The following is an 18,198-nucleotide window of genomic DNA, read 5'->3' on the forward strand; positions in this document are numbered from 1 at the left end:
CCTGTACTAACTGCTGGTGGGTTTAGAGTTTAGGTGCTTGTTGAACTTGAGGTTGTTAGATCTTTTTTGGTTTTGAGCCAGGGTCTCACTGTGTGTCTTGGGACTCTGTATAGTTCAGGCTGATCTCATATGCTTGGCCCTCCTGCCTCAGCTTCTGGAGTTGTTGGGTTTATGAATCATCACATGTAGGGTGTTTTGTTTTTTTAAGACAGAGTCTCAGTAGCCCAGGCTGTTAGACTTATGCTGCCAAGGAGGACCTTGAACTCCTTCACCAATGGAGGCAAGAAGATGTCAGATTTCCTGAAGCTGGAGTTGAGGAACCAAAGTCAAGTCCTGTAGAAGAACAGGAAGTACTAAATACCACTGAGTCATTTCTAGCTTCTGTTTTGTTTTGTTTTGTTTTGGTTTGGTTTTTTTTTTTTTTTTTTTTTTTTTGTTCGTTTGTTTATTTTTTGGTTTTTTTGTTTTTTGTTTTTTTTTTGAGTCAGGGTTTCTTTGTGTAGCCTTGGCTATTCTAGAACTCACTCCACAGACCAGGCTGACCTTGAACTCACAGATCTGCCTGCCTCTGCCTTCAAGGTGCTGGAATTGAAGGTGTGCAGCTCCATAGCCTGGCTTCTGTTTTGTTTTTTAAAACAGTGTCTGCAGTTGTGAATGGGAAGGGATTTCTTCAGTGTTGGTTTTCAAAGATGTATTTGGGCATGGCACACGACTTGACCCACCTGCATGCCTAACACTGCCCTCCGTCCAGCACAGTGTGGTCACGGGTGTTGTTGGATGGCAGTTTGGACAGTGCTGTAGTACTTCTGAGTGTGAAGTGATGGTGAGCCTATGGTCAGAAATGTGTCTGTCCCTTCTTGTTTGACTTGTGCTAGCACTGTGTCCTGGCCTGGGGACCTATGCACTTTGCTGCTCTGCTTTGCCTGCCTCTCTGCCCCCACCCTTCCTGTGACATGGGAGGTGCCCCACCCCTGCCCTTCCAGCTGGTCTGCTCCTTCCTGCAAGTCTTCACCTTTCAGAAGAGGCAGAAGGAGGACATTGGTGTGGCCCTGACACTGAGGCTTGCCAGGCATGAGGCACCAGGAGGTTCGGAGCATCTGTGGCTGGTCCCCCAGAACTGTGTGGTCACAGTAGAATCATGGCTGTGTCCCCCTTGTTTCTGCTCATGGACAGGTGAGTGGCTGTTATGCCCTTCTAGCTGTGTACCTGGGGACAACCAGAGCAGGGTGTTTCTCATTGTGGTGGAGGATTTGATGTGAGGTAACTCGATGGCCTTGATATGGTAGGGAGGTTTCCTTGGGGTCCCTGTTTAAAATGGACACACTCACTCATGTTTAGGGGCGATGTTGGGGATACAGCTCTTTGGAGCATGTTAGTGCAGACATACCTAGACCTCTACTAGAGTTCTTACTTGGTTTCTGTGAAGTGTGGGATTGCTGAGGAAAATGTGTCTGTGTAGCAGCCCTGTAACTGTTGAAGTGGGCGAGCTTTGTTTCCCTGCTTTCTCAAAGCAAGGCTAGCGACGACTAGCTGCACATGCACGTCAGCTTTCAAGGTAGAAGTACACTATGATGGGCTGGAGAGGATCAGCCATCTTCTTTCTGCCTCTCTAGGTTCTTGTTGGCCTCTTTGTGTCTGTTTGGTGGCTGGATGACGGGAGGGGAAAGTAAAATGTGTGACAAGTGCCTGGTCAGTTCCAGGCTGTAACAGGTAGTGTGACTAGAAATGGGCCAGCAGCTCTCCTGGGGATGAGTGCTGCAGTGCAGCTTTGGATTCTGATATCGTGAGCCAGGCGGAAGGGGGAAGGAGTGATGGCTGCAGTGCCCGAGGGTGGAGGTCTTTTTGAAGCTTCACTTCCTTGACACCTCAGCAGTTTTAGAAATCCCTCGGGAGTGCCTGGCTGGTTGAACCTGCTCCACCAGGCCAGGGGCTGCTATCCACCCACCCACTCAGCCAGCCTCTAGAGCCTGGTTTCCTCTGTAGTAGTGTACAGTAGCAGCCCTTCTATAACGCGTATCCAAATCCCCTGGTCAAGATTTTTAAGACAGTCTTCTGTAGCCCAGGCTGGACCCAAACTTATCAAGTAGTTAAGCATGACGTAGACTTCTGGTCCCTCTGTTTCCACCTTCTGAGTGCTGGAATTACAGGCATGCTCCAGTGCCTTGGTTAATGATGTGTTGGGCATGGAGCCTGAACTGTGTCCCCAGTGCCTTGAAAGGTGTGTTATTGTGTATGTACCCAGGAGCTGTGCGGGCAGTAGAGATGGAGCAGCAGCTGGCAGAGGCAGCCGTGGGAGCTTTGCACCCTGGTGAAGTACTAGGTTGACACTGTCCCATGTTCTCTGTGACGGCCTTCTGAGGGCAGGGCCAGGTGCAGCCCTGCATGTATCGTGTCCGTGAGCATTTCATACGCTTTGAAACCATCTTTTGTTTTCAGTCTATCCAAAAAGTTGAAGAGGACAAGTGCAACAGTACTTATAAGGCCAGAGGCATTTAACTTCGGTACGGACTTTGGCTCTAAGTGCTTGCTAGAGTGTCCCTGGCTGCTGACATGCGCCATACTTCACATGCCAGAGTGCTGTGACCAAATGTGGGGCAGTGTTAATGATTCTTAGTCCCCAGAAGCTCTCATTTATCCCTGATTGTGTTCACAATTAATTTTTTTTTTTCTTGAAGGATCTCTCCTGTCTAAGCTAGCAAAGCTTAGAGAGTTCCTAAAACTCTGGGTCAGGTCCTCCCTAAAAACAGATGACTGAAACGCTGTGTTAGCAATGTGACAAATATGGGGGCAGTGCCGGGTGCTACAGGCCAACAAACCCTACAGGCTGCCATGGCTCTGGCTCCCTGTGCTGCCAGTGTGCCCACATAGGATATTCCAAGAGAAGCCAGGAACCCCAGGTGTCTGTGTATGTGTATATCTCTCTATCTCTCTCCCTCACCCCCTCCGTGTGTGTCTGTGTGTGTGAGAGAGAGATTTCTAAAACAAACAATATTCAAACAGTAGTTCACATTGAAAAGCACTCTAAAAGAAAACAGAGCTTGCCCTCACTGTACAGTTGTCTTGAAGTAGACAGGTGCCTAAGCTGCTTGAGTTAGTGTGGCTGGGTTCTTACCGGGAACACCATCTCTTCCTTACCCGTTTGATTCTGCAAGCAGGCGATAGAGGAATGAGGGCATCTGCATAAAAGAGTGGACAGTGAGCAAGCTGCCCCGTCCCTCTGTCTTTACTTAGAAGTGGAACGGAACAGGAGAATGGTTCCCTGTGCTGAAAACCACTCTTCTGATAGGAGTCAGCCATTTATCACGTACACTGAGAGAAAACCCAGACTTGTGGGTCACGTCCTTCGAGGAGATGCCGTTTATTTCCTCACTTGACTTGGGGAGGCCTGACTGCGGTTTTGGGTACCCAACACCTTGGGATATTACTACTGATCTTAGCCAGAGGCCACGGGGGTAACTCCTGTGGGGCAGGAGATCCATGCCAGAGGAGCATGCAGAGAAGGTCAGTATCTGTCTGGACATCTGTGTCAGTCGGGAAGTGTTTGGACAGATGAAGGTGAAACTTGCCATGTATGTGACTCAGGTTTCCTTGTGACACCATGATGGGCATTTCTATTGTCTTGAAGCTGTGCTTCTTTTTTCTTGTTCCAGTGCAAAGCTTCTGGCTCCTGTTGTCTTTGGATACTTCCTCCTTGGCCATCATGGAGGAATCCAGGCTGCTGGTGGAGCAGTGCTTGGTGCATTCCTGGGAGAAGAACCTGTGGTTTTAGGTGTAATCTTGGAAAGTCAAGGGGTGGAGGTTCAGAGTTAACATGGGAATCTGAACAGAGTGGCTGGTCCTGTGGTTTTCCCACATTTTGAGGCTCCTGGGGGCAGATAGTGTTCTTGTGCTTTGTCCCACCAGCAGCTGAGCATAGAGTCTGATACACATCTTGAGATGTGCTGCTGTCCAGATACCTGCTGAAGAGGGCCTCCACGGGGCCTGCATTTTAAGCTGGACCTGCAGTCACCCTGGTAGCTGCCTTCTTAGCACAGTATTAACGGCTTTGTATTTGTAGCTGGATCTGGGTAGGTTGTTATCTCTTAAGCATCCTGATATTAGTGGCTCTAGGAGGTGGAAATAGAGGTTAATAGATGTGTCTTACCTACATACAAACAAACAAACAAACAAACAAACAAAACAACACATACATACTGGCTGGGGATGGAGAGTGAGAGAAATGAGAACTGTTTGATAGCATACCAAGTGTCATGATCTCTGTCTTGTCCTCCTCTCTTCCCCTGTGTGAATGATGGAAAAGAGAAAGGTTAGAGCTAGGGTACAGGTCCAGCTCTGGCTAACCCTCAAATGTCCTTGATCTTCTTGGATCTGCTCCACTGAATGCTTTGCCCTTGGTCCCTGCCACTCCCCCAGTGAGCTTTGGTGTGAAGGCTGGGGCCTTCTCCCTGCTACTAGTGTGTTTAGATTTGAGCAGAGTTCAGCCTCCTGGAAGTACAACATGAAAGGCTCGGGAAAAAGTTCCTGAGGTGTTCTTCATCGAGCCCCTCTGCAGGCTGCTCATACTGCCCACGAGGCAGGGAAAGGGTTATGCCCGAGTGAACGATCTGAGTCAAACCTAATAGGTCAGCAGCTGTGCAAGCTTGTTTAGTTCCTCTCTCAAAAGACTTCAGTCTGTGGTGCCTGGAAAGTGTCACTGAGTAATTTCATTTTGTCTTTAATTTCACTCTTGTTTAAGGCCACTTCTACAGAGCACGATGGGCTCATTTATACTAATGGGTGTGTTGCAGGGCTGCAGAAAACTCAAGTGCTTCGTTGGGACTTGATTGCCTGTGAGTTTTGCTTTTTTTTTAGGGGGAGAGATGCTGTGTGTGTGTGTGTGTGTGTGTGTGTGTGTGTAGAGATGCAGTGAGGGAGTGATGTGTGGGGGAGAGATAGATGCTGTGGGGAGAGATGTTGGGGAGAAATGCAAGAGTGTTTTGTTTTGTAGTGACAGAAACACCTGGCTTTGCAGTGGCTGTTTGTTGTTTACAAACCTCAGACTAGGTGATACATTCACGTGGTTCACAGTTTAAGAAGTACAGTGACGTTTGCGATGGAAAGTTGCATGTCATATCTAGTAACTTGTTTCAGAGATGGGCCTGTTGGCAGGGAGTTCACCCCTGGACAAGTCCTAATACTGTTAGGACTCTGGCTTTTGCTGTGACAACAGATAATTCTCATTCTCTAAGAAAATGCCCATTGCCCTTCACAAAGCTATATAAATATGTCTTAAACTTTTGGCTTTCACTCTTTATGACATTTCAGTGAACACACTTCACTGCAGCGCCCTCTGAGGTTCCGGTTCTGACCCTGTTGCTGTACAGTGCTGGCTGTAGGTAGGGAGAGGGTCTGTCTCCGAGTTGACGCTGTTCTCCGTATCTGGCTCTTAGTCTCCCCTGCCTTTTTCTCAGTGTCTGTGTTATATGTACTTTCTGCTGTACAGGGTGCTCTAGGTGGCTCCAGGATTGGAGGAGGCAGCGCATGCTGGTCCTACATCTTCATGCTGGAATCTAGTAGGCCCCTGGTGAAATGTGTCAGGAACTGTCTTGTTCCCAATTCTAGTGACACCCTGTGTGTTTCACACATTGTACCTATGAACTTTTTTCTTGTTTCCCAGAAACTGGCACAGTACTATTTTGAACACTACTTTGTCTTGGGTGTCTGTATCTTTTCCTGCGTCATTAATGATGTACTGAGATGAAAATAATGACTTTCCCAGCCACTCTCTAAAACAGCTACGGTCCAGCTTTGCCTCTCCATGGTTGTTTAACCCTCGCTTCCTAATGTTAGAGTCCTACTTAGTCCCCTGTACTTGATGTGGCTCCATCAACTTCCTCCACTGCCACAGTCTTAGTGTCTGAGAGGCTGAGACAGCTTCAGTGGGGTTCTGGGATCACTTCGCTGCAGGCAGCTTCTGGGGCTGCTAGAGATGTTCTGACTACTGCTTCTGAGACCACCTACTTTGGGGACACCCTGTTCTCATGAACTAGCTCACTTTCTGTGATTTGGGAGTGCTGAGTACTGCCGTGGTGGTGGTGGTAGGGGTGTGGCATGAACAGTCCCTGCTGTCCAGTGCCTGCTCAGCGGAGAACCATAGAAACATCTGATGGTGGGAACAGCTCTGCTGCAGGCCAAGAATATTGCTGTATCAAGCTCTTGCCTCCACCTCACTTAACATTCATGCCACCTATTTGCAGAACTCCTCACTGGACATGGGGAGCAGCCTGTGGAATAGGGATGGAGATGGAGCCAGGCCACATGCCCCCTAAAAACAGGGTCAAGTCACTGGCAGGATGAGAGGACAGGGCTAGTGTGAGTCATTTCTGCCTTCAGAGGATGCTGCTTGTTGGGTGTATTTGGGGCCTTGGGTCCAGGGCCGGACAGTGCCTGAAGGATAGCGAAAGAAAGGGCCAGGACTTGGTCATAGGTAGGATAGGCCTCTTCTTGGGTCGCAGCAAGCTGGCTACTAGAAAGAGGCCATCCTTTACCTGGCACTTTCTATCCCTGAATACAGTTGAGGCCACAGGAAATATGGCAGGAGTGGAGCCCGTAGGCTGCTCAGTCCCAGCCTGCAGAGAGCTTCTTACCCAGACTGATGCTTTTAGGAAGAGGTTCTGTGCCTCCTCCTTTGTGGAAGGGAGATTTGAGGGAGCATCTGGGAAGAAGTGAGAAACGAGAAACTAAGACCGGCTCATACCAGGCAGAGGAGTGAACACACAGGACGTGTGATCTGGACTCTGAGGCGGTCAGGGCGCCATGTAGGCAGTGTGGTGGACTCGAAGCAGGGCTACAGGCCCTGGACTGTGTTGGTAGCTAGCTCAGGCCACTGTAGGGGGTGGGGTGGGGGGCTGTGGCTATCCGTCCCTAATGCTTCAAGGAGGGTAGCTTTCCTCTTTGAGTCACAAATATATCTTTTCACCAAGGAGCCATAATTTTCTAGGGATACAGAACAACAAATGAGTCTAGCAGTTATGTGAGCTGTTTTCTCTCAAGTACTTCTTTGTAGTCGACACCCTGCAAACTGTCTCCCACCTTTCTGTTCTCCCCAAGGGCATAGTGGGTGCCTTTTGTCCCCTGGCATCTCCAGTCCTCACCTTCCACTGCCCCTTCTTTTGTATGTGTATGCATGTGGAGGCCACACATCAACTCCAGGGGCTATCGCCTTGTTTCCTGAATGTGCTCCATGCCTGGTGTTTCATTTAAGTTCTAGAATCTGATTGGGGTCCTGATGTTTGTTGAACTGGCTGGTTTTGTGTTAACTTGACATAAGCTGGAGTTGTCACAGAGAAAGGAGCCTCACTTGAGGAAATGCCTCCATGAGATCCAGCTGTAAGGCATTTTCTCAACTAGTGATCAAGTAGGGGAGGGCCAGCACATTATGCGTGGTGCCATCCCTGGGCTGGTGGTTGTGGGTTCTATAAGAAAGCAGGCTGAGCAAGTTAGGGGAAGCAAGCCAGTACGTAACATCCCTCCATGGCCTCTGCATCAGCTCCTGCTTCCTGACCTGCTTGAGTTCCAGTCCTGACTTCCTTTGGTGATAAACAGCAATGTGGAAGTGTAAGCTGAATAAACCCTTTCCTCCCCAACTTTGTTCTTGGTCATGATGTTTTGTGCAGGAATAGAAACCCTGACTAAAACAAATTGGTACCAGCATAGTGGGGTATTCCTGTGACAACCTGACCATGTTTTTGGGAGGACTATGGAAGGACTTTGGAATTTTGAGCTATTGGAATGTTAAGAGCTCTGTTGGATGTTCTGTAAGAGCTTGGAAGATAATGTTTAGAATAGTGCAAAAGATGGAGGCCTGGCTTGTGAAATTTCAGAGGGAAGATTAAAGACTCTTATCAGGGCTATTGCTGTTTTGATTGTGAAGATTCTGTGGTTTTGGTTAGCTGGGGCTGAAGAATCATCTGTGGTTAACAAGACACCAGAACTACTAAAGTGAAACTTTTGCATTACTGGGACTATTGATGCTGGTCAGCTGGAGCTAAGAAATTAGAGGTGATTAAGAAGAGACCAGCATCACTGAGGTGAAATCTTCTGGGAAGTGTTTTCTGAGAGCACAAAGAGGATGTGTTCCAGAGATAGCCAAGGTTGTACCTCCTGCAGCAGCTGTACTTGGTAATGTGTAAGAGTCACCCAGGTGGTACTGGTTTTGAAGGTATGACGGGGTCATGAAGAACAGCTGAGGCTTGGCACAGTGAGAGGCCATGGAAGGCCATTGGTGAAGGTGCAGCCTCAGTTGAGGTTGATGGCCCAGAATTAAAGGGGTCATGCAAAGGATCTGAGGCCTGGCATCATGAAGAGAGCCTATGAGAGACTATTGGTGAAGCCTACTTGCAGTGGAAGACTCCAGTGTATTGTAGATACCATTGGATGATTACTAAGAATAGCAGCTGCAGTAGAGTAGATCAACTTGAGCTTAGAGTGCTATACAGGGCAGAGCTGGAGTAGTGACCCAAGCCCTTGGAGGAGCCCAGAAGATTGTGAGTGGATCCCAGACATTGGACAATTAGAGTACAGTTTGATTTTGCTTTTGATTGTGACTTGATATTTTTCCCTCTTGAAGTAAGGAAGTATTTTAGTGGAGCCCACAGTTAAGAAACTTTGAATTGTAAAAGGACTTTGAATTTCAAATGAGATTGAATATTTTAAAGGGATTGAATTTTTAATATGTAAGAATTTATAAAGACTGTGGGGCTTTTAAAGTTATTTAGATTTTGGGGATGAATAAGGAAGTAAGGGTTGAGGCTTAATAGTGATATTTGTGTGTCAAGTTGTCAAGCGGTCAGTTGTACTGGCTGGTTTTGTGTGTCAACTTGGCACAAGCTGGAATTATCACAGAAAGGATCCTCCCTCAAGGAAATGCCTCCATGATATCCAGCTGTAAGGCATTTTCTCAACTAGTGATCAAGGGTGGGAGGACCGATTGTGGGCTGTGCCATTGGTAGACCTGGGTTCTATAACAAAGCAGGCTGAGCAAGCCAGGGGAAGCAAACCAGTGAGTGATATCCCTCCATGGCCTCTGCATCAGCTTCTGCTTCCTGACCTGCTTGAGTTTCAGTCCTGACTTCCTTTGGTGATGAACAGCAATGTGGAAGTGTAAGCTGAATAAATCCTTTCCTCCCCAACGTGCTTCTTGGTCATGTTTGTGCAGGAATAGAAATCCTGATTAAGACATATGGCAAGCACTTTACTCCCCTCAGCCCTTCATTGCCCCTTCTTTCCTAGGTTCTCCTGCCTCTGCCCTCAGGTCTTTGTTGATCTTGTGGTAGAAGCAGGGTTGCTGACTCCTTATCTTTAGCATGTGTGACTGTGTGTACATGTATGTTAGTCATGTTTTAGGCTCCGTGACAAACACCTGAGGAAAACAACATGGGAGCAGGATTTATTTTGCTTCAGAGTTTCAGAGGCTTTGCTTCCAAGTCAGTTGGCTCCATTGCTTCTGAACTGTGGGTCAGGGATTAGATACACCCTTCAGGAACACACCCCCTTTGGCCTACTTTTAAAGAGGCCTGGACTCCTAATGAATAGTCCATTCAGCTGTGAATTTAACAGTGGATTAACCCATTGATAAAATCAATCACCTTTCAGTAATGCCACTAGCTGGAGGAGACCAGCCTTCCACACTTGAGCCTTTTTGTCTGACACTTAGTATTAAACTCAAGAGTTGTTAGCCATGCTTTTTTATCCCCCACTCTTGCCTCTTTGCAGACACACATGGTGGCCTCTCCAGTTACCAACAAACATGCTGAGAACCTCCTGCCTGCTAGATAGACTCTGGGAATATAGAGGTGACTTCCCTGCCCTCCTGCTAGTGACAGAAAGCAGAGGGGAGGGAAAGAGCCTGTGTTGAAGACAGCAGGAAGTAAGGAGTGCTATGGAAACAGTGCTGGCAGCTTTGGACACATTCAAGGCTCTTTTGCTAGGCAGAGGCTGACCCCCTAAAGTCAGCCTAAAGCTTGAATAGAGCTGCTCCTAGCTCTCTGTCCCATGGGTAGTGTGGGCAGATGGTGACATAGCCTTGGAAAGGAGCTGTTGAATACTAGGCAAGGTTGGTAGTATGTGTATGGGTTTTAAACCATGTCCTGAAGGTGCTGACAGACCCTGGCAGGAGGATTGCCCAGGGTGACAGGGTTCTGGCTTGTGTTTGCTTGCTTCTTACGTGCTTACAGTGCCTGGCTGGGCACTGGCTTTGGTCATGTGATGCACACTAGTCTGAAAAGCATTTGCGTTGGTCATGTGATGCACACTAGTCTGAAAAGCATTTGTGTGTTCGGAGCACTTGCATGCAGAACCATTTTATATGTAGCATTGCAATTTAGGGTTTTCAAGGTGTTAACTATAAAAAAATAATATATTCAAGGTGCTTTGGGTTTTCAAGGTGTTAACTATAAAACAATAATATATTCAAGGTGCTTTCCATGAGTTTGTCAATTTGGTTTGTTAATGAGTCTAAGATCTTAGATTGACATTAATTAAGCAGCTTTGAATCTGGATACTCTTTAGTTTTGTCTGCACTTCCATCGTACAGTCTCAGCGTATCTTCAAGTGCTGCTTTTCATCTTCTGCTCCTGTTGTTGCAGTGAATAGCATTGTGCTCAGCCTCCCAAGACATAAATGCAAGAACTAGGTTCCCACCCCTTTACACATCCCATTCCTTGGTTGCTCTGTGAGGTCTCAGATTCTTTCCCTGAACATGCAGTACTGTCCTTCTGGTTGCTGCCAGTGCGCAGCCTTCCCTTCCCTGTGGCTTGTTTCACCATCTCTGTCAGCTCCTCTTCAGGCATACGTAACCCTTCCAGTAATTTGGGTTCTAGGTATCCCATGTTCTTAGTATCTGTGGGTGCCCGGGGTTTAAATTGCATAAATCCTCCTTAGATGGTGAATGTGTTGAAACTCTAGAGAGCCCAAAGTGAGTTAGTTTGTTTGTTTGTACAAATATTTTGGGCTGTGAAACCATTTCTGAAATGGGTTCTAATACAGTCAGAACAGAAACATGGGAAGAAAACATGAAACCAATTCATTCTCATAGTCCCCTCCCATCTCTTTCCCTCTTTTGACAATGTCTTGCTGTGTTGCAGCCCAAGCTGGCCTCAGACTCATCTTAAAGCCCAGGCTGGCCTTGAACTTGAATTAAACAGTAATCCTCCTGCCTCAGCATCCAAAATTCAGGGATCATAGGTTTATGGTACCATGACTATTTATTCTTTTTTGAAGCGTTTGTTTTGATGTTTTTAAACTTACTGGAAAACTGCAGGCATACCTTCTTTTGGGGCTAGCCTGGAAGCCATTTGCATTTATGACTGCCTGGCTGTGCTTGTACAGTAGCTGAGAACCAGGCTTATTTACCCTGCCAGTTAGGATCTGTAGTTTTGGGGGCTTTTGTGTACATATTGTTGGTAGAGAAGACCTTGTGACCATCTCAGGAATGAGTTTCTCTGACCCTTGGTGGCTGTATGGATCACCTTGTAGATAATTTAAGCCGAGGACAGCCAGAGGGCAGCTACTAAAGCAACTCTGATCTGAAAGACGCTGTTCTTGAAATGTCAGTTTGTAAATGAACCTGTGGATCACAAATGGGGTCTCTGCCACTCAGGAAGCTGAGACTCAGGTTACTTTCCTGGTCCAGACTCACTGATAGTGACTGGCAGAGCCAGGTATTCAGCGTACTCTGGCTGACTTTTGCTGACTTACTTTATTATTGAATACATTAAAAAAATTCTAAATAGCGGAATTGGTACACATAGTAGTTGACTACAGCAAGCTTGTATCTGAGATCTGTGTTGGTGTAGTTCTGTGTGTGTGCAAACTAAGTCTGAGGTGTTAATGTGTGCTCACTGCACAGAGGCCCTCTCAAAGCAAAGTTTGATTTGTTCGTGTTAGCCTGCCCTGGCTGTCCTAGTGTCTCTCCAAACACCCAGAAATGGCCTAGCCCTTTTCTTTTCTTTCTATAGGAATTTGCTTGCTAGAAAGCAAAATGCAAGACTTGATAGACAGAGAGATTTGGGATGGAAGCTGTTTGGAAAAGTCCCACTTCGAGAGACTGCTCAGAAAGATTCAAAGAAAACACAAAAGGTAAGCCATTGATGTGGGCAGTGTGTGCTCATTAACCACACAGGTAACCCTCACTGAGGCTTGAAGTTGGAAAGCTCTCTGTGTTCATTGGGTGCCTGGGATCTTAAACTGAAATCTGAATACAATGTCTGCTGGGTTCTAACTCTCTTCAACTCTTTACAGATTGTATCATGTACATAGGGTAGTTCAGATACTTGATAAATTTTAGTCAGTCTTTCCAGTAACAGCTGCAGATGTGCTTATAATCAAACTTTATTGTGCTTGATACTAAAGCAGTCTCTACACAACTTGGCGCTTAAATCCTTCATTTTGCTCTGGAACATGCAGGCTAGGCCACCATGCTCCCAGGCTCTGGGAGGATCTTGCCCCTTGGTTACTTAGATGTTGCTTGCTTTGAGATACAAGGCTACGCTAGACCAGGCCTATACTAAAATCCCACTGACTTCCTTGCTCCTCATGTCTGCAGCTGGAGCACCTGCTTATCTTATCAGGGTGGAGCCCAGGCCAAACGGTGACAGCCCTGACTTTTAGCACCAGCAAGTTCTCTGAAGCTCTGAACCTGGTTACCTTGAAGGTCTGCTGTTGGCCAAGTAACTGTCCTCAGCAGCTTTCTCCCCACCTTAGATCTATGCTCACTGGCAGTTAGCTATTCTCTCTGTCATCTTGGGAACCAACTAAGTGCTAGTCCTCATGACTGACACTGGGTTTGAGAAAGGACATGGTCCACCTAAGGGAGAGCACAAAAAGTAGGCAGGTCTTTCTCCTTAAGATGGCACAGTTGATGTGGGGATTGTGTGCTGAGGGGTTACTATATGCTAGTTTTAATCTGTAACATTGTATCTCTAGTTTATTTTGAATAATGAGCCATGATGTTCCAGAGCCTTAGGTGTGGGGTTGTGTTACAGATATTCCTAAGCCTTAGGTGTGGGGTTGTGTTACAGATGTTCCCGAGCCTTAGGTGTGGGGTTGTGTTACAGATGTTCCTGAGCCTTAGGTGTGGGGTTGTGTTACAGATGTTCCTGAGCCTTAGGTGTGGGGTTGTGTTATAGATGTTCCTGAGCCTTAGGTGTTGGGTTGTGTTATAGATGTTCCTGAGCCTTAGGTGTGGGGTTGTGTTATAGATGTTCCTGAGCCTTAGGTGTTGGGTTGGTTGTGTTACAGATGCATCAGCTGGGACTGGCTGTCCTACCATCCATCAGCTGTTCTTGCATTTTGATTAAATTGTAGCTTTCTGCAATGGTCCACCTGCTGTAAAAAGGATTCTTTGCCTGTGGGTATTTAGAACTCAACTGGGAACTATGCTGGTTTATAAGGTGACATTAGTAGTTGTCTTGTAGGGCCCATGACCTCACCAGACATGGGTAGTTGACCAGGTATACAAGGCTGGCAGGAATTCCCTCCTATGAAGTGGGCCTTAAGTCCGGTGAGGTGGCTGTTGGCTGCTCCTCAGATATAAAGGGCCACCATGGAGCCCTTGGGTGTATCTTGCCATACTGGTCATTGTCATTTGTAGGTTTTGCAGCTGAGGAGGACTTTTAACTGTTTACCTCCCTTGGCAGCTTACATAGCACCTTCAAATACTATGAGTGCTAGTCCTCAGGTGAGTTCCAGCTAGATTCCTCCAACTGTTCTTTGTCTGAAGTATGTAGTGTCTTTAGTAATGTCTTATGTAAGTTCTGGGAGACAACCAAAGGCATTGGCAATAGCTTGTATTCTTTGGGAAGTTTCGTGGACTCCCCTGACCAAAAATTTGAAGGAAAGGTTCTCATACATGGCACTGGGGTCTTTGTTAGTCTATGGCTGTCAGGGAGAGCATGATCACCTCAAATGAGCATCACTTAGGTTATTTATATATGTGTACACATACAGTTATGTATATATTTTTAAGTAAACACAGCATGTTCCCCTATTGCGTTTTCTGTTCTTGTGTTCTGTAGCTCTCCCCTCACCCTTAGCATTTCCTTCTCTTGCCCATATAACCACCCCACCTTATAAGGAAGATACAGTGATTGTCTTCAGCTGACTGGGGAAGCATGGAGGTGCCAAGGTTGAGTGACTTGTGCAGAGTCATAATAGAGAGTGGCAGAGCCGGAATACCATTGCAGGCGGTCGGGAGCCAGGGCTGGACAGATGGTGCCTGATGTGAGTCCTGAGAGCTGAGCCTGGGGAACAGAGGGGGGCTGTGACATGAGTGGTGTGCTGGTCTCTCTGGCCGGAGGGCCTTCCTTAGCTGAGTGTGCTGAGCTCACTTGCAAGTCCACTATGGAGAAGAGGCACCTGTTCTGCCTGAGGTCGTGAGTGCCAAGGACAGGACTGATGACTGTTAGGGTATGCAAGAATAAGATGGGTTTCCATACAGTGCATTATAATGTCTTTGCAAATTAAATTTGTTAGAATATTTCCCTATTTCCCTGGGAAATTCACTAAAGTTATCGGTGTTAGGGGAAAATATATTTAAGACAGGGTTTCTCTGTGTATCCTTGGCTGGCCTGGAATTCATTCTGTAGACTCTCCTGACTCTGCCTCTTGAGTGCTGGGATTAAAAGGTGTGCACCAACTCTTTTGTAAATTACATTTTGATTTTTTCGTCCTTATGGAGACTTATTAATCGAGCATACAATTAAATATAAGTTTGTATGCAAAACTCTGTTATAACTTTCCTAGGATATAAAGTAAGGTTATTTCTTCTGCACTTAAGAAGGAGTGACATTTATGTTAATAGGCATCCATATGGCTCTTGAGATCACTTGCTTCATTGGTGAACTGGTCTGTGGGGCCCAGCTGGATGTGCAGGAACATGGTTCTCTGAGAACCTTTGGCTTTAGCCATCAGTAATGAAGAAAGTTCCTGTGCCCCTATGCATGAGTCACACAGTCCTGCCTGGGACCTGTTTGTATATGCTTTGTCTCTGCCCTCTCATATCTTATGTCTGACCCCAACCTAGCAAAGCCAGAGAGGGAGAGAGTCAGGGAGAATACTTTGGGCACCACTGGCTTGAGCTGGATTCTGTCACTCTTGCTAGCTCTGACTTTACAGAAGCCAGAGTTGGATCCTTGATTGTCCATACATGTGATCTGAGACAGTGACAGTAACTCTGTTTAGAGCTAAAACATAATCAAGGATTCTCAGAATTCCCCATTCTTCCTTCTAGAATTATTTTCTTTGGAGAAGCATCATCAAATGGTGCTTTAAGAACATAACTTTGGGCCAGGCGATGGTGGTGTATGCCCTTAATTCTTGCACTTGAGAGGCAGAGGCAGGTGGATCTCTGAGCTCCAGACCAGCCTGGTTTACAGAGCAAATTTCAGGACAACTAGGCCCACACAAAGAAACCCTCCCTGTCTTGAGTAGGTAGAGGGACTACCAAGAAAAGGAAGGAAGGAAGGAAAAAAAGGAAAGAAGGGAGGGAGGGAGGGAGGGAGGGAGAACATTTACTGCCAAGTCTAATTCCCTGAGTTCAGTCTACGAGACTCACACTATGGAGGAGAGAACTGACTCCCGAAAGTTGTGTTTTGGCCTCTGCACATAGGCACTGTTGGAGTGCGTTGTGTAGCAGCACACAGTGCGTGGTGTCCCAGGCACCAGCAGTGAGAGTGTGTTCTAATGTGGCTGCCAACTCTGTGGTAGAGAAGAAGGAAGGTGTGCACACTAGTCAAGAGCTGGATTTCTTGCACTTGTGTGACCCTGGGGCAGTTGTCTCTTTTGGGTCTCTTCAGATGTGGCCTGGGCATTAGAATACTGTCTTGCTCTAACCTAAAACAGTGTATGTGGTGTATTTTGCCCAGAGTTGGTCAAGGGATGCCATTGCAATTTCCAGCTTAGGCCTATGTTGTCATGGAAGCGCTCTATGTGCTTTGCCCAGGGCACCTGATCTCATTCAATCTGAGTCACATTTCTTGGCTTTGCCTTACTTGAATTTCTTTGGAAGTATGTGGGGGGTGGGGGAGAAGAAGGATTTTAAATTTTACTTTTTTCCCCTCAAATTTCATAAAAACCCTGAAAAATGTCTTGCTTTCCATATGTATTTTGCCTGCCTATATGTATGTGTACCACATCTGTGCCTGGTACCCAAGGAGGTGCCCAAGACATGCTAGAACCTCTGAGGCTGGAGTTAGACAGTATTGAGTAGCCATGTATGTGGGTGCTGGGGGTTGAGCCTGGGTTAGCTGAGCCAAGTCTCCAGCCCTCATACAGTCTCATGGTGGCACTTGTGGTGTCTGACAGGAGCCAAACACTGTCAAGAGGGGAAGCTGATGAGAAAAGGAGATTGCACCTCTCTTACCAACACAGTTGTGGGAAGTGTGTGGCTATTCAACCACAACAGGGAGAGTCGGGGAACTAGAAGGCATTCAGCGATTGCAAAAAGGTATGCCGGAAAGTGATTTCTTTAACGTTGTTATGACTGCTGGATTTCCTGCCACTGTCTGTCTGGGTACAAGGATCTGACCCTAAATCACCGAAGTAGAACTGGATGGATAGAGCATATGCAAATCTCTGACTGGCCACTGGGTGGTGCACATGCAAGACAGAGTCAAAAGTGCTGAAAACTGAGTTTGAACATCAATTTGATAGGAAAGCTGGCTGGAACTTGTAGGTCTTTATGTCTAGAATCCAAATAGGTTACAACAGTGTCAACATTTATACAAGATCATGTCTTAGGACATAATGTTTTAAAAGTCTTTTGGCTGGAGAACTGGCTCAGTGGTTAAGAACACTTATTCTTGCAAAGGACTTGGGTTTGATTCTCAGCATCCACACGGAAGTTCACCACTTCCTTGGCACAGACATACATGCAGGTAAAATGCACATACACACAAAATAAAATGTAAAAATATTAAAAAGAAAGGTCTAGAACATCGTTCGGAATTATTGGGCTTCAGGACTGGGCTGTCTTTTGATGATCAGTAGACACTGATCCTAAAATCGACACATTGGGATTGTGTAAGACTTTAAAGAAGAAATTAGAAGAATGCTCCAGCAGATAGTGTAGATACTCTTGAAAGTGAGAGACAAAAAAAATCATTAGTTGAGAAATAGAAAATATAAGAAATAAATGGACATTTATAACAGAAAAACACAGCTGAATGCAATCAGTCTAAAATCAGTCTAACAGTACAGATCAAAGTAAAGTCAATAAATTAATATCTTGATCATAGGAGATGCTACTAAAATGTTTTAAGATCCAGCAAGATAAAGACAGTTTAGCAGGTCCAGATGCTTGTATCGCAGGTCTCACAACCTGAGTTGAATTCCTAGATTCTGTATGGATATGCCTATATTCACCCACAGTCATATACCCAACAAATAAAACAAAAATAAAAAAAAATAGAATCTAGAATCAGTGAAGTTTAAATTTGTGTCACTGAAATCCCAGGAGAAAGAATCCATTACCCTCTCCCCAAATATTAGAATAAGTAAAGGAATATGTCCCAAATTTGGCAAAAGATATAAACCTATGGATTTAAGTCAAATTAGTGACTCCATAAACAGGGTAAGTTCTAAGAAGTTCATGACCTGACAAATTATAACCCAACTGCTCAAAGTAAAGGCAAAGAAGTCTACAATTACCAAGAGAAAAGCAGTGTATTACTTATTGGGAATAATAATTTGAATGTTTATGAATTTCTCATCAGAATCCACTGAGGGGGCTGGAGAGGTGATAGCCCAATAATCAGAGCAGCTACAGCGCTTGCAAAGGACCAGAGTTAAGTTCCCAACATCCAGGTTGGGAGGCTCAGCCACCTGTAACTCAAGCTCCAAGGAGCCAATACCCCCTTTGAGCTTCTGCCAGCACCCATAAACACCTGCCCATAACCCCCACATACACAGAATTAAAAATACAATGAGGGCTAGAGAAATGGCTCAGTGGGTTAAGAGTGCTAACTGATCTTCTAGAGGTCCTGAGTTCAATTCCCTGCAACCATGTGGTGGCTCACAACCATCTGTAATAGGATCTAATGTCCTCTTCTGGTGTGTCTGAAACTGTGCACTCACATACATTAAATAAATAAGTCTTTAAAAAATACAATAAAAACCTTTTTTTAAAAAAAACTCACCAAGGGAATGAATATTTTAGACTTG

The 18,198-nt window shown here is 45.9% G+C and overlaps 1 protein-coding gene across 3 annotated transcripts in view; it reads left to right on the forward strand.

Moving 5' to 3' along the window:
- The window catches only part of TBC1D14 (TBC1 domain family member 14), an 88,534-nt gene that overhangs the window by 26,908 nt on the left and 43,428 nt on the right, over positions 1-18,198 (forward strand). For all 3 annotated transcript variants that reach the window (XM_080928613.1, XM_080928614.1, XM_080928615.1), the window contains exon 3: positions 11,997-12,117. In XM_080928613.1, the coding sequence (XP_080784739.1) occupies positions 11,997-12,117 (121 nt within the window). The remainder of the gene's footprint in view (positions 1-11,996; positions 12,118-18,198) is intronic.

The sequence above is a fragment of the Micromys minutus genome, assembly GCF_963924665.1.
Source record: "Micromys minutus genome assembly, chromosome: 1".
Classification (NCBI taxonomy): domain Eukaryota; kingdom Metazoa; phylum Chordata; class Mammalia; order Rodentia; family Muridae; genus Micromys; species Micromys minutus.